The sequence below is a fragment of the Chionomys nivalis genome, chromosome 3 (assembly GCF_950005125.1).
Source record: "Chionomys nivalis chromosome 3, mChiNiv1.1, whole genome shotgun sequence".
Classification (NCBI taxonomy): Eukaryota; Metazoa; Chordata; class Mammalia; order Rodentia; family Cricetidae; genus Chionomys; species Chionomys nivalis.
The window spans coordinates 115,294,906-115,307,829 of NC_080088.1; the positions used below are offsets into that span (position 1 = coordinate 115,294,906).

Below are 12,924 nucleotides of genomic sequence, written 5' to 3' on the forward strand. Positions count from 1 at the left end.
GTGGGTCTGTGTCTCACCTGTGTGCTCGGGCAGGACCCAGCTCCCTGCAGGTCTTATCTCTTTCCCAGCTGTTGGCACCAAAGGTCTCAGTGGCCAGATGTTGGCCCAACTTTTCTGAAGGTCCATCCTGGGCTGGGACCAAGAGACTGCTTTGGGGCTCTGTCCTGCAGGGGAAGAAAGAAGAAGGTAAAATTGTTAGGTTATTTGGAGTCATTTCACTATGTAATCAGACTGGAGGTTTTCTAGACTCCTGCTTAGACGGAGATGATAAGACTGTTTTTCCCTGAGTGGAGAGGAGAGCCATTTCCAGTTCAAGGCAGTCAAGAGCCTCACACCTTCTCCATCTTTCTCCCTTTCTCCCTCAGTGACGCTGAAGCCTGCATACTCTGAAAGTTGAAGACACTTTGGAAGAGGAGAAACATCTGAACTTCAATAATTTTGTAAGAGAGAAGTGGGCTGGATTAAGTTGTTCAGACCTCAGAGTTTATTACTGTAGCATCCTGCCCTGACTAGAACAGGGAAGGGTCTTAGAAACCAGCCCTCATGGCCTCTCTCACGAGGATAGATGGAAAGAAAAGTTTAACCCCTCTGCCCCTCTTTACTCTTTAGCCTCTAATTCTCTGCATTCTCTGTTCCCTTTCATCTGCAGTTTGTTTTTTCATAAACCCGTAGTCAGCCAAGCTCCAAAAGTATCAAATGGAAAAATTCCATAAACAGATCATACGCATAAACTCATACTTCTCTGAGTAGCATAATAAAACCTGGTGCTGCCTTGCTGTCTCTCCTGTCTGGGACACGAACCATCCTTTTACCCAGCGTATCCATGCTGTATATCTACCCAACTGTGAGATGCTTACTAGTCACCTTTAGCAGATTAATAGACGTAGCACGAGGGCACTGTGTCCAAGTCACCCCTTTCCTTAGTGATGGCCCTAAGGTACAAAAGAGTGATGCTGGACATTTGACTATGCCAAAGGGGAGGCCTAGGCATTCTTGTTTTAGGAGATATTTTAAGAGTAAGATTGCATTTATAGTATATTATTTCTCTGCCATTATTCTTAATCTCACACTATACCTAATTTATAAACAAAACCTTTTCATAGGCTCCCATGTAAAGGAAGAAACATGGTGTGTACAGTGCTGGATACGCTCCTAGGTTCCAGGAACCCACTGTGGTCTTCGATACTGTTCTTATTGGATATGCGGTGGGTGGGAGGCTGAATGCTTGAATTTGGATACTGCCTTCCCTTCTCTAATTTGGCATCTGTAATCGCTGCAGCCAGTCACTCAAATCCCAAGTCCCCGGTCCCTCAGCAATAAAACAGAAACCGTCACCAGTCCTAGACCACCGACTTGACATGCGGACAAAGATGAGTTATGCCGACCAAAAGATCTAGGAAAAAAACCTTTTTATCTTAATTTTACTTTCTTGCAAATCAGTCAGTCTGGTGTCTCTTGCAGGGATGAGGTCACCTGCTTGGAACAGTAATTCCCATGATGGCTTAAGGTTCCCTCCTCCTGCCAAACAACATGTGGGAGTCACTGATGTACCTCGCCTATTTGAGTCGCAGGAAGGGACAAGAAATAGACTCATCACTCAATCTTTGAGGATCCTGTTAAAGTCCTGGATGCAAACCAAGTAGATGGAGCCAGAAGCTAGAGGGTCAAGGGTCTGTCTTAGCTCATTCTACCTTCAGACTTCAAGTCAAGCATCGACCAAAGGCTTGAACACTTCTGCACCACGCTGTTACTGGCTTTATGACTCACAATGAGCACATCCGATAAGTTCCCTGATCCTTAGGGTTTCCAGGGAGTGAGCCAAGCCCAGTCAATAGGGAAGCAAGGGCAGAACAACACATTCATCTCTGCCAGCTGCTTCTCGGCGCATCTTCAGAAGCAGAGCTGGGAGTCGCTGCCAGCCAAGGAGGAATGGAGATTCTAATCAAGGTTGCCTCCCGCCTGGTCCAGGCCAACCCGCATTCATTATCTCCAAGTCTCAGAGCTGGTTCTCAGGGTGGGGATGCAGTGACCCAATCAGGGGTGCTACTGTGACCATGAAGTTTAGATCCAGATGTCAGAGGAGATCATTATCACTTAAGCATGAAAAATGTGACTTATTGAATGTTACCAGTTATGACGAGGATAGAGCAGCAGAGAGTTAGGAAAGTGACTGTTATTCCACAGGGTCAGAAAAGACCCCTCTGATGAGCAACGGGGACAGGAACCTTTAGAATAATGTGGCCTAAAATGGATTCACAGATTGATTAATACTATTGCCAGACATATTCTCTTTCCTAGAATATGGGATGGACTTAATGGCTCACTTGCCATGAGTCCAATGGAGAAGTGATCATGTATGGCCCCCTCCCCCTTGTTTTTAGACAGGGTTTCTCCATGTAGCTCTGACACTCCCTCTGTAGCTCAGGCTGGCCTCGAACTCACAGAGATCTGCCTGTCTCTGCCCTTTGCATGCAGGGATTAAAGGTGTGCACCACCACAGTCCAGCAATGTCTGACCTTCAAACTACGTCACCAGGCAATGTTTGCCTTGCTTCCTTGATTGATCACTCTGAGGTAAGGGCCATCATCTGCTATGCTGTAAGAACACTCAGCCCCACGGAGAGGCCTCTGGCCATGCGAGCAAGCACATGGATCTGAGCCTCCTAGACCAGAATACCCTCATGTGCTGAGCCAGAGTTACACAGCTGCACTCTCAGTTCATAGAAACTATGGAACGCAACTGCTTGCTGGGTTTGTTTTTAGCTACAAGGACTGGGAGTGATTTTTCTGTTTCTTTGCACAATAATGCATCCTATCTGCACAGGTATCTGATGAAAGGGGGAGGTACATGCCAGGCAGAGGACTAGAATTCAAAGACCTCAGCACAGGCAGGAATGGCAAGAGACGAGATCAGAGATGAGGTCTCCTCAGTGAGATTTCTGCATTTGTGCAGTGGAGGGTGTGCTAGCTCGCTCTTTTCTCCAGCAGCACAAGTTTCAGCTTTCTGAACTGGGACACCCCACTGGGCAATCTGCAGTAAAGCAAACAGAACTCTAATAAATTCTACAGGAAGTGCTGAAGGGAAGGACAGGGTCCTCCATTGTAGAACACTCAAGACCTTACTCCAGACATCCTAACGTGTGTGTGTGTGTGTGTGTGTGTGTGTGAGAGAGAGAGAGAGAGAGAGAGAGAGAGAGACTCAGCTTCTCCCTGCCTCCCTCTCTCCACCTGTCTATGTGTACACACACACACATGCATACACATGAATGCATGGGGAAGCCAGAGGTCAACCTCAGGTCCCATGCTGAGATGGGGCCTCTCACTGGGATTTGGGGCTTGCTGAGGTCTAGGCTCTATGTCCAGGGAGTTCTGGACATCTTCCTGTCTCCAACCTTCCAGAACTGGGGTCTCAAGTGTGTGTGTCAACACACCCAGCTCCTTACATGGGGGCTGGGGATCAAACTCGGGTCCTGATGCTTGTATAACAAGCACTCGAGTAACCGAGTCAGCTCTGCTCAGCTTTCTTAGAACTGGAAGAGAGAGCGCAAGCTTAAAACCCGTGTTACCCAATCTTGGCACAATATCGAAGGTTCTGAATGAACCTCACAATATAAGGTTTCTGAATGAGATCCAAGGACCCATTGTGGATGTAGTGACTGAGAGTCTCAATGGGTAGAGCCAGGAAACTACACGCTAAAGAGACAGTCCAGATAGCTATTTGTCAGATCAAGGACAAACTCCAGAGACACCATGTGATCTGGCCTCAGGTGCACCTCCTGTGTCTCTCCCTGTTTTCCCATTGTTCCAGCCATATGGTGTGTTTACTGTTCCTCAAATGGGTCAATGCTTTCCTGCCTCAGGGCCTTAGCACTTGCTGTCTCCACACCTGGCTCGTGGTTGCTGAGGCAGCTTGCAGGCCTTCTCCTGTCTTATCTCAAGGGTGACCTTTGCAAGGAGCTGTCCCTGCCTTCTGCATCAGAATCTGTCCCCTCTTCTGGCTCTGTTCCTGGTAGGAACCACAGGGGCTTGCCAAGTTTGTTTTTCTTCACTGATAATTCTTTTATTTCCTTTAACTGATAATCTTCTGAAGCAGGATATGAGTTCTTTACCATCAAGTAATCAAAGAGTGTCTGCCTCTGCCGGTGCCTCCTTTTGCCGATGAAGGGATGCATGGATGAACAGATGGATTCTGGCGACTGATGCTGTACGGTAGCTCGGGCTCTGCACCCTCTTGCCAGTCAAGTTGCCGTGGTGACAGGAAGACTAGGCTATAAAGCCCCACAGACCTTCAGTGGGACCAGGCATAGGCCTCAGCCCCGCTCATGCGTCTTCCCTGTTCCAGTCCTGCATCTTTTTCAGGGCCCGTTTCTGCTGAAACATGTCCACAGCTGCCTCATCTTTACCCACAGAGCTATTCAATGCTGAGTGAAAATAAAAAAGAGACTTAAAAGGAGACAAGATCTTCAGGGGACAGCTGAGACAGGGAGTCGGGGGCCGGCACACCCCACTTCACACAGGGAGAGGGGAAGCCATGGGTGCCGGGTTCCTTGAGGCCTTCCTCCTCCCTGCATTTCTGCTACTCAGAGACCTGGCACTGATGAGCTGCTGCCCGTAGTCATGGCAATGAACAGATGATTCCTAGCCTCTGATAAGAGTCAGGAGTGAACTTTCTACAAAACTCTCTAAGATACTTCGGTCCCTAGCTGCTTGCTTGCATCTCCATCAAAGCTTCCACGGGTGGAGCAGAGTTTCTGGCTGCTCCTAAGAAACTACTCATTTCCCCAGCGCTGGAGGCCCATCCGCATGACCCTAGCCCTGGGCAGAGCTAATGTGGCTTTAGAGACAGACAGACAAGTCTGGAACACGGGTGCTTCGCAGTCAGGCAACCATTGTAGAGAAAAAGGGAAAACTGGGGTCTCAAGACACAAGGGGGTTACCTGAGCCCACATCGTCCCTCAGGTCACGATGTGAGCTTTTGTCCACTCAGGCAGTGCACGTTCTGCATTCCTTGGTCATAGCTGCAGTTTGTATCTATTTAAGTATTTACCGAATGCCGGACACCCTTCCGTTCACTGTAGTGCTAAAGAAGCCGAACGGCACGTACGGCCAGTTCCACCGTGTGTGTGGAGAAACTGAGGCCTGGAGATGGAAATGCCCACGAGAATTTCAGTAGCACTGGGTACTTAGAATAAAAATCAACTTGGGGGTCAAGAGAGAGAGAAGTACTCTGAGAAATACTTCACTGAGCAGGAGCGTACGGCATGCTGGGTAATTCCTCTAGTGTCTGCAGGATATGGGCATCTCAGGGCTTGGCCTGCATCTTACTTCTCACAAGGAGAAGTGGTCCTTAATCACTGGCTTTGAAACAACCCTAGCTCTGACTTTCCCCACCACGCCCAGAGCTGAGCCTGTGCGTACAATATTTCTAACTCGGTGTCTTGGTGGATGCTGAAACCCCTGTGCAGTGTGCAGCAGGGTGAACCTCCCTCACTCCCATGGCTGGGGATGAGGAAAAGGACTTGCTTCTCAGGCAGGGCTCAGGCCCCACATGCTTGTTCGGCCTCAAGGTTATGAATGGCCCATCCTTATCCCTGTACTTGCCACGGGCCTGAAATCTGTTTTCTATACTCAACAGAAGTCCGGGCCTCCAGGCTCCCGAGCCTCCTAGAAATCCCAGAATTCATCACGGAACTGACCTGGTCCAGCAATAAGATGGATGTGGCTAATTTGTGCCTGGGCTCCTGAGACTCTGGCCTGGAGTCTTGGAACTCCAAGTCTTTTTCAAGGTTAATCTAGTTAATTAAGCCCGCTTGGAGGTAATCTACAAGAGCCTTGACCCTTCCGAGCTTTCTTATCAGGGCTGGAAAAAAGCAACAAAGCTTGGGAGACGACTGAGGATTCTGTGTTGTTGCCATGGGAGTGTCATTGGGATGCAGGGACGGTGTTGCCATGGGAGTGTCATTGGGATGCAGGGACAGTCATGCTCATTTTAGTAAAAAACTGAATGAAAAACAAGAAAAGTTTCTCAAGATGGCATTTCCCCCTGCTTTTCATTCATGGCCTGACAGCTGTTCACTGAACAATGACTCTACGGCAGATTACAAGCACACACAAGCCCACGCCAACACGGTTTCTGCCCCCGTGGAGTTTTCATCATGGAAGAGGAGGGGGATCCCCAAAAGACTAATCTCTCTGGCAAAGGGAAGTCTAAGGGGCTGTGAAGCCACAAATCCACAATCTGGAGACTGTGGGCAGGAGACCAAGGGGAGTTCCCTAAAGGATGAATGGAAACTAGTCAGGGTAGCAAAGGGGAACGTTGGGCAAAGCAGGGAAACTTGTCATGAATACAGAGGACACGGCGTGTTAGAATAGACAGATGGGAGTGAGGATGGAAGGTGAGAGCTGAGAACGAAGAAGACCGAATCTTTCAGAGCCACGTGGACGGCTGTTTCTCCGTCTTAAATGTGCACACGAGCCACTGGGATTTCATGTCAGGGTGAGTGCTGACTCAGTGGGCCTGGGGAGAGCTTGGGTGGCTACATGCTAGCCCATCGGTGCTGCCGTTCCCTGGAACACATTGGGGGTACTCAGATTGCAGGTTCTACAAAGGATTTGGGCTTGATCCTATGCTGATCTAGATAGTCTTTCACCCCAATGCTTTCCTGAGACAATGGGTGGATGAGAGAGAGAGAGAGAGAGAGAGAGCATACGTGTGTCTGTGTGTGTATGTGTGTGTGTGTCTATGTCTTTGTGTGTGTGCAACACTCTTGTATATCAGTGATCACCTGGGTCTTGTGTAAATTAATAAAACCAAAAATTTAAATGTGGAAAACTTGCTCATAGTTTCTGGTCCAGCTCAGTCAAGCAGGTCAGGCTCCTTCCTGGCTTAGGGTCTTGAACTCTCATCATAGAACACACCCATAAGCTGCTCCCAACCCCAATTCTCTCCCAGTCCACTCAGCCATGCATCTTTCCACAGGTTGGCCTGTCGACTACTGATCTGTAGTGATGGATCAAACTGCTGAGTGGGAGATTGGGGCTGATGGCTGGGACTACCCGAAAGGAACGGTTTCCCACTTGAGTGAGCCACGAGAGTGATTAGGTGATACGGTGAAAGCAGGTGGTTCAGGAGTCCCACCCACCTGGCTTCAAGACCCATCCTGCTGCTGTCTGTGGCCATGGGCAAGAATGTCACCCTCTCACTCCAGTCTGGAACCGTGGCATCTGCCAGGATTTCAGACACAGGCTGTGGAGTCCTCTGAGGAGAGCAGGTTTTGATCATGTAATGTGTTGTGCCCCCGGAGGGATCTTGCAATACGAGTTCCTTTAAGGCATCATCATGGCCCCTGCTGGTGGGAGGGATGGAGAGAGCCACAACTCGGAGCCTCAGAGGAAACCCTAAGTCCAGCATGGTGGGAAGAGACCCGGTGCCAGAACTAGGAGAGGGAAAACTCTGAGAGGGACTACCAGCAAGCATTCATTCAACTATTCTCCATTCACTGTGTGGTTATTGAGCGCCTACTGTATGCTATCTATGTTGTCAGCACTGGGGAGACAGCTGGATACAATGACCAAGCACTTCCTGCATTGTTTGTAGTTTTCATTTGACTGCAGTGGGCATCAGGGAGAGGAGTGCAGAGAAGAGACACAAGGATGGGGTACATTTGTAGACCATCAGATGGGCATGAGAGCTGCTGAGAGAGGAAATGGAACACAACACAGGAGGCAGGGTGCTCCCAGGACAGAGGTGAAGTGCTCCTGGGAGGACACTGCAATTTCAAATGGGATAATGGTGTGTGTGACATTCCAGCCAAGGCTTGACACGGTAGGAGAGTGAATCCCAAGCTTTCCTAAGAGAATGTCTCTGAGGTTCTTGTCCCAAAGGAGTTTGGGGATATTAAGTTAGCTCAGCAGAAATTCTACAGCCTGATGTTCTGGCTTCTAAGACATGCTCATAAAGTATAGAAAGGTTCACTTCTTCCATTTAGATCCATGTATTTATCCATTAAATCATTCACTCATTAATTCATCCATTATCTCCTCATCCCCTCACTTTTCAGCTAAGCATCCTTTTATGTGAGTCCTTTCCTTAAGTTGGAAGTCTAGCAGGAGAGATGGGACCAGGCGTATAATAAACCATTCCAGACGAGTGAAAAACACCTAAGAAAGAAAGAACACGGGAAACACGGGGAGGAGATGTGTCTGTCTGTAGGAAGCAAAGCCAGCTGGGTGCAGGAGGCTGAGTCTGGTTCAGGGGGATGCGAAGGGCATCTAGACAGGAGCTGTCAGATAATCCGCCTGATCACTCACCAACTGGGTGACCTCAGCCTTGTCCCTTCCTTCCTATTGAAAGAGCAGCCACCTGGCAGAGCTGCTGTGGGGAAGAAAGAGACATGTCCCTAGAGCTTAGACAGCACCTGGCACTTGGTGGCACTTTCAAGCTTGCCTCTGGGGACTCACTCATGACTTTTCCCCCAGAAAGCCTGAGGTGAGGGATTCTGGGCAGAGGAAGAGAGGGAAGAAAGTTGGGGTGCCCATAAGGGTCTGTTGTGAAGCTTCTACCCTGGGGGTTGGCTTTGGTGCCCACCTGGTGTGGGATTCCCCTCTGTATCCTTCTGAATACCATTGGTTAATAAAGAATCTGCTTTGGGCCTATTGTAGCACAGAATAGGGCAAGGCGGGAATTCCAAGCAGATAGAAAAGAGAGTAAGCAGAGTCAGGGAGAAGTCATGTAGCTGCTGCAGGAGACAGATGCCAGACACCAGATGGAACCTTTCTGGTAAGCCACAACCACATGGCAATACACAGATTAGTAGAAATGGGTTGATTTAATATGTAAGAGCTAGCCAATAAGAAGCATGAGCTAATAGGCCAAGCAGTGTTGCAATAATATAGTTTCTGTGTGATTATTTTGGGAACGGGCAGCTAGGAAATGAATGAGCAGCCTCCAACTACACCCACCAAGATGAGTGACTGCTTCCCTGCCTGTGGATAGCATGTCCCCAATTCCCCACTGTCTTCTGGGCTCTTCCTCAGTCATCCATGGGTGGTACTGTCCCTCTCTCTCTCTATTCAGGGATACATACACACTGGACTCTTCCGGGAGCTCCTGTAGGCAGAGGAATCTTGAGATACGCACACAAATGCACCCATGCACACATACATCACACACCTTCCTCCCCGCTTGCACGCGCACGCACACAACTGCTGCCCAAGGCTGCATGCAGTTCAGGACAACATTCTTAACAAGCAAAGGGTAAGCAGCTGCAGAAATCCACAGAGGATGGAGCAGACAAGCCACAAATCTTGATGGCAGGCAGTGAGCGGGCGATGAGCTCCTGAGGATTGGGCTCGTTGGTTTTGAAATAACACAGCGGAGAACTGAGATAAAGGGTTTCCATGGGGGAAGCTCTCAGATACCTCGTCTCACAGTGTGGAATCACTGGAGGAGCTGTACGTCCATCTCTCTGGGTTAACTATTTACTGGATCCCAGTGTCAGCATTTGTCAGAGCTGGGCCAGCCCTGGAGGACACTAAGGCCAAGCATGGATAAGCTGTGGTCTGGAGGAACAAGTGTTGAGAGCAGGGCACTTGAAGGGTCAGGGGCAGACACCTTCATCACTGTAGCTGGAGTAGATGCTGTTGGTTGGTTGGAGTCCTGGTTCTTACTGCCGTGTAAGAGAACCAACATGCTGACTGCTGGTCCCCCATGAAACTTTGGCAACCTACAGCCTATGACTTACTGATGCCACTGTACTGAAACTGCTCCCTGGCTTCAAGGCAGGACCAGTGCTGTGTAAGGGCTCACTGGACACGCTTAGCACACCAGAACACTGGTGCAAGTCACACTTGAGGTTCCCCTGAGCTGAAGTTGGACCCAGATGAATTCACATCTTTCCTGAGCTTTCTTCTCCCACTTTGTCCTGCCTCCACTGTACTTTTGTCCTGAGATCACCCCTACCATAGGTTAGCCATGCACGCTCTACCAACTAACATAGCTTAGTTCAACCCAAGTTCTTCTCTGTAAAGCTACCGGATACAAAGCAATGATGAAGCCTATTACTGTCTAGGTTGTCATCTTGGCTTTTCTACTTCTTGTGTGTGTGTGACCCATAGAAAGCTATTAAACACCACCAAAGCTTGAGTTTTCTTCTCTGAGGATGAGAGTTGTATGAATATTATTACGAGCCTGCCTTCTAAGGTGATAGTGAATTGTTTAGCACATTTCTTGGATACTCAGTAAATGAGTAATGTTTGTTAACAAATGTTTGTGTGATGGTGGTAGTCGTGGTGATGATAGTGGTGGAGATTATGGTGAGGACAGTGATGGTGGTGGTGAGAATAATGATGGTGATGATGGTGATAGTGGTGGAGATTATGGTGATGATGGTGATGGTGGTGGTAATGATGATGGTGATGATGGCGGTGATCGTGATGAGTGATGATGGTGAGGATCGTGATGGTGGTAGTGATGGTGGTAAGGGTTACAGTACTGATGTCGATTCTGATCGTGATAACAATGACTCCATGCCAACCCCACAAATCAGAAGAAAGCTTTCAAAAGCTCTGGCCCCAATCACCAGCATCAAATTACACTTTGTCTTCAACCCTGTGGGGCTCACCCCAGAGACCCCACCCTTTGTCTATGCAGCTCTCTTCTTCCTGCGGGAGACAGGGAACCCCGGAGAATGGTAATACCTAGCTTTGTACTACACTAGCCATTCTCAGCCCCAGTTCAGGCGTCCATCCTCTCCCTCATGGAAATGGCTCCTCCACAGGGACTCTGAAGAGGCAGCTGTTGGCAGAGGGCTGCTCCTCTGTGGAGACGCTTATCAGCCTTTTTAAAAGTCAAACCCATTACCTGAGAACTGTGGGTTTATTAGGGACGTTTCTCTTTATTAGGTAGCCATACTCATGATTGCCTCTTACTGATTTTGATGGGCTCTTCTTGGCCCCAAAGGGGTTTCGTGTATGTGAGTGTGTGTGTGTGTGTGTGTGTGTGTGTGTGTGTGTGGTGTGTGCTGGGCTATCTTAGGAGAGCTCCCTTTCACATAGGCATGAACAACCATCTTTCACAGCTCCATGGTTTCTCAACTGATAACAGGTAGGCATTTAACAGTCAGGAGTCACTGGGGCTCTGGATCAAGCTGACTGGAGCTTAAAGCTGGCACCGCTGTTTCCGAGCTGTGGTCTTAGATGAGCTCTTCCACGCGTCTGGCAACATGGCGTAATTACAGTATCTGGCTCTCGGAGAAGACACAGGCGGGCTGTGTCAGACCTTCCTTGGTGCAGAGAAGGCCCTCTGTCCTGTTAGCTGTCACTGTGACTGCAATTATCATGGTAAATAGCTCTGGGGGCGGGGGGGAGGGGGGGCTCTTGGAGTCTTCCTGTCTTTGCTCCAGCCCATTCCTTTGCCTGGAACGCCTTCTCTCCTGGTCACTCGTCCTTCTAGGCCCAGGTCAGCTGCCCACCTGACTCCTCTCGTGCTCCTCTCTTGACTCTCTTCCACGATACTCTGGAGCCACAAAGCCCACGGCAGCATATGCTGCGTGATGCCAGACAAGGCCACTCGAGTATTCAACTCTCAGTTTCTTTGTTTTGGAGAGACGGGGATGATAACGTGTTATGTGTTTCGATGGTTATAGCAAACACACACTTATTAGGCTGAATACAGTGTCTTATCGTAATTATAATTGCAATTACGATCTGAAGAAGCTTATTAAATCCAATAAGAGAAAGAACTTCCATGTGGTAAAGAGCCCCTTCTCTGGCTCTCCCTTCTCCTCCATCAGGTTTTGAGACAGTGTGACTTCTGGTTGGCCTGGAGTAGTTTGGGGAACCTGAAACACCCCACCATGGCCTCTGAAGAACCTTTCCAGTGCTGAGACTTTTGGGGATCTGATTCTTCTAAGGTTCTCAGTTACCCACATCTGTTTGCCTCTTTCTCATTGCTTTTTGGGGTAAAACAGTGGGTTCTTCAAGTCATCACCCCCAACGGTCACATAAGAGTGAAAGGTCCCTGTATTGAACAAGACCCTACTAAGTACCAAGCACTTCATCGGATATATAAAACCCACCGGATCATTCCAATCCCCACAGGTCTTGAGGAAGGTACAACAGAGGCTCAGAAAGGTATAGTTAGTGACTAGCCTAAGGACCCACAGAGAGTTGTGAGGAAGCCTAGCATCCTCAAAGAGCTATAGCTTTTTGACCCAGATGGACCGCCTCTGGTTTCTGAAGGAATCACATCCCTTTCTCCCTCTGGTCCTGTGACCAGATCCTCCTCTTCCTCTGCTCTTTTCTGCTGTCTTCATCCCATTTTCTTGCTCCTGCCCAGCTCCCTGGCTGCTGTCCGTTCCTTCTATTGACCAAGCCTTTCAGTCAATCAGCTAGCTTGCCCTGACAGCTAAAAAACACCCCGTCCACCAATTTTCCCTCCAGCATCTTTCAGAGGTCCACAAAACCTCCCTAATTTGGAATTTTCAATGATTCTGACACAGAACCTACATTTCTCATTTTGAGTTTTAAAAAAAAGATGAAATGTCATCGCACAAACCCCTGGGGGCTCCCAGGAAAGGACCCGGCAACTGAAAGGCTGTGTTTTCACTTCTTTCCTCCTCGCTTCTCCCCGCTGCTCACACACACACACACTTCTATGCTGGCTTATGATAGACAGCACCATTATCCATGCTTCTGTTACCAGCAACAACAGCGGACACTCACGGGGCTTGTGTTGCCCGCTGTGCCAAGGTCTTGGCCTGTGTTTACTACGGTAGAGGGTAGCACGATTGCCATACTCATCTTACGAATGAAGAAACTGAGGCAGGGAGGGATTCTGCTGATAGGTGGCAGAGATGGGGTGCTAACCCCAGCAATCTGGCTCCAGGACTTTAACCAGCCCTTCCATCACCGTGCATCTCAGAAT

General features: G+C 48.9%; 1 protein-coding gene across 1 annotated transcript in view; it reads right to left on the reverse strand.

The window, feature by feature from the left end:
• Srrm4 (serine/arginine repetitive matrix 4) overlaps positions 1-12,924 on the reverse strand; it is a 151,598-nt gene that overhangs the window by 46,520 nt on the left and 92,154 nt on the right. The window contains exon 2 of the mRNA XM_057764834.1: positions 18-164. Coding sequence (XP_057620817.1) covers positions 18-164 — 147 coding nt within the window. The remainder of the gene's footprint in view (positions 1-17; positions 165-12,924) is intronic.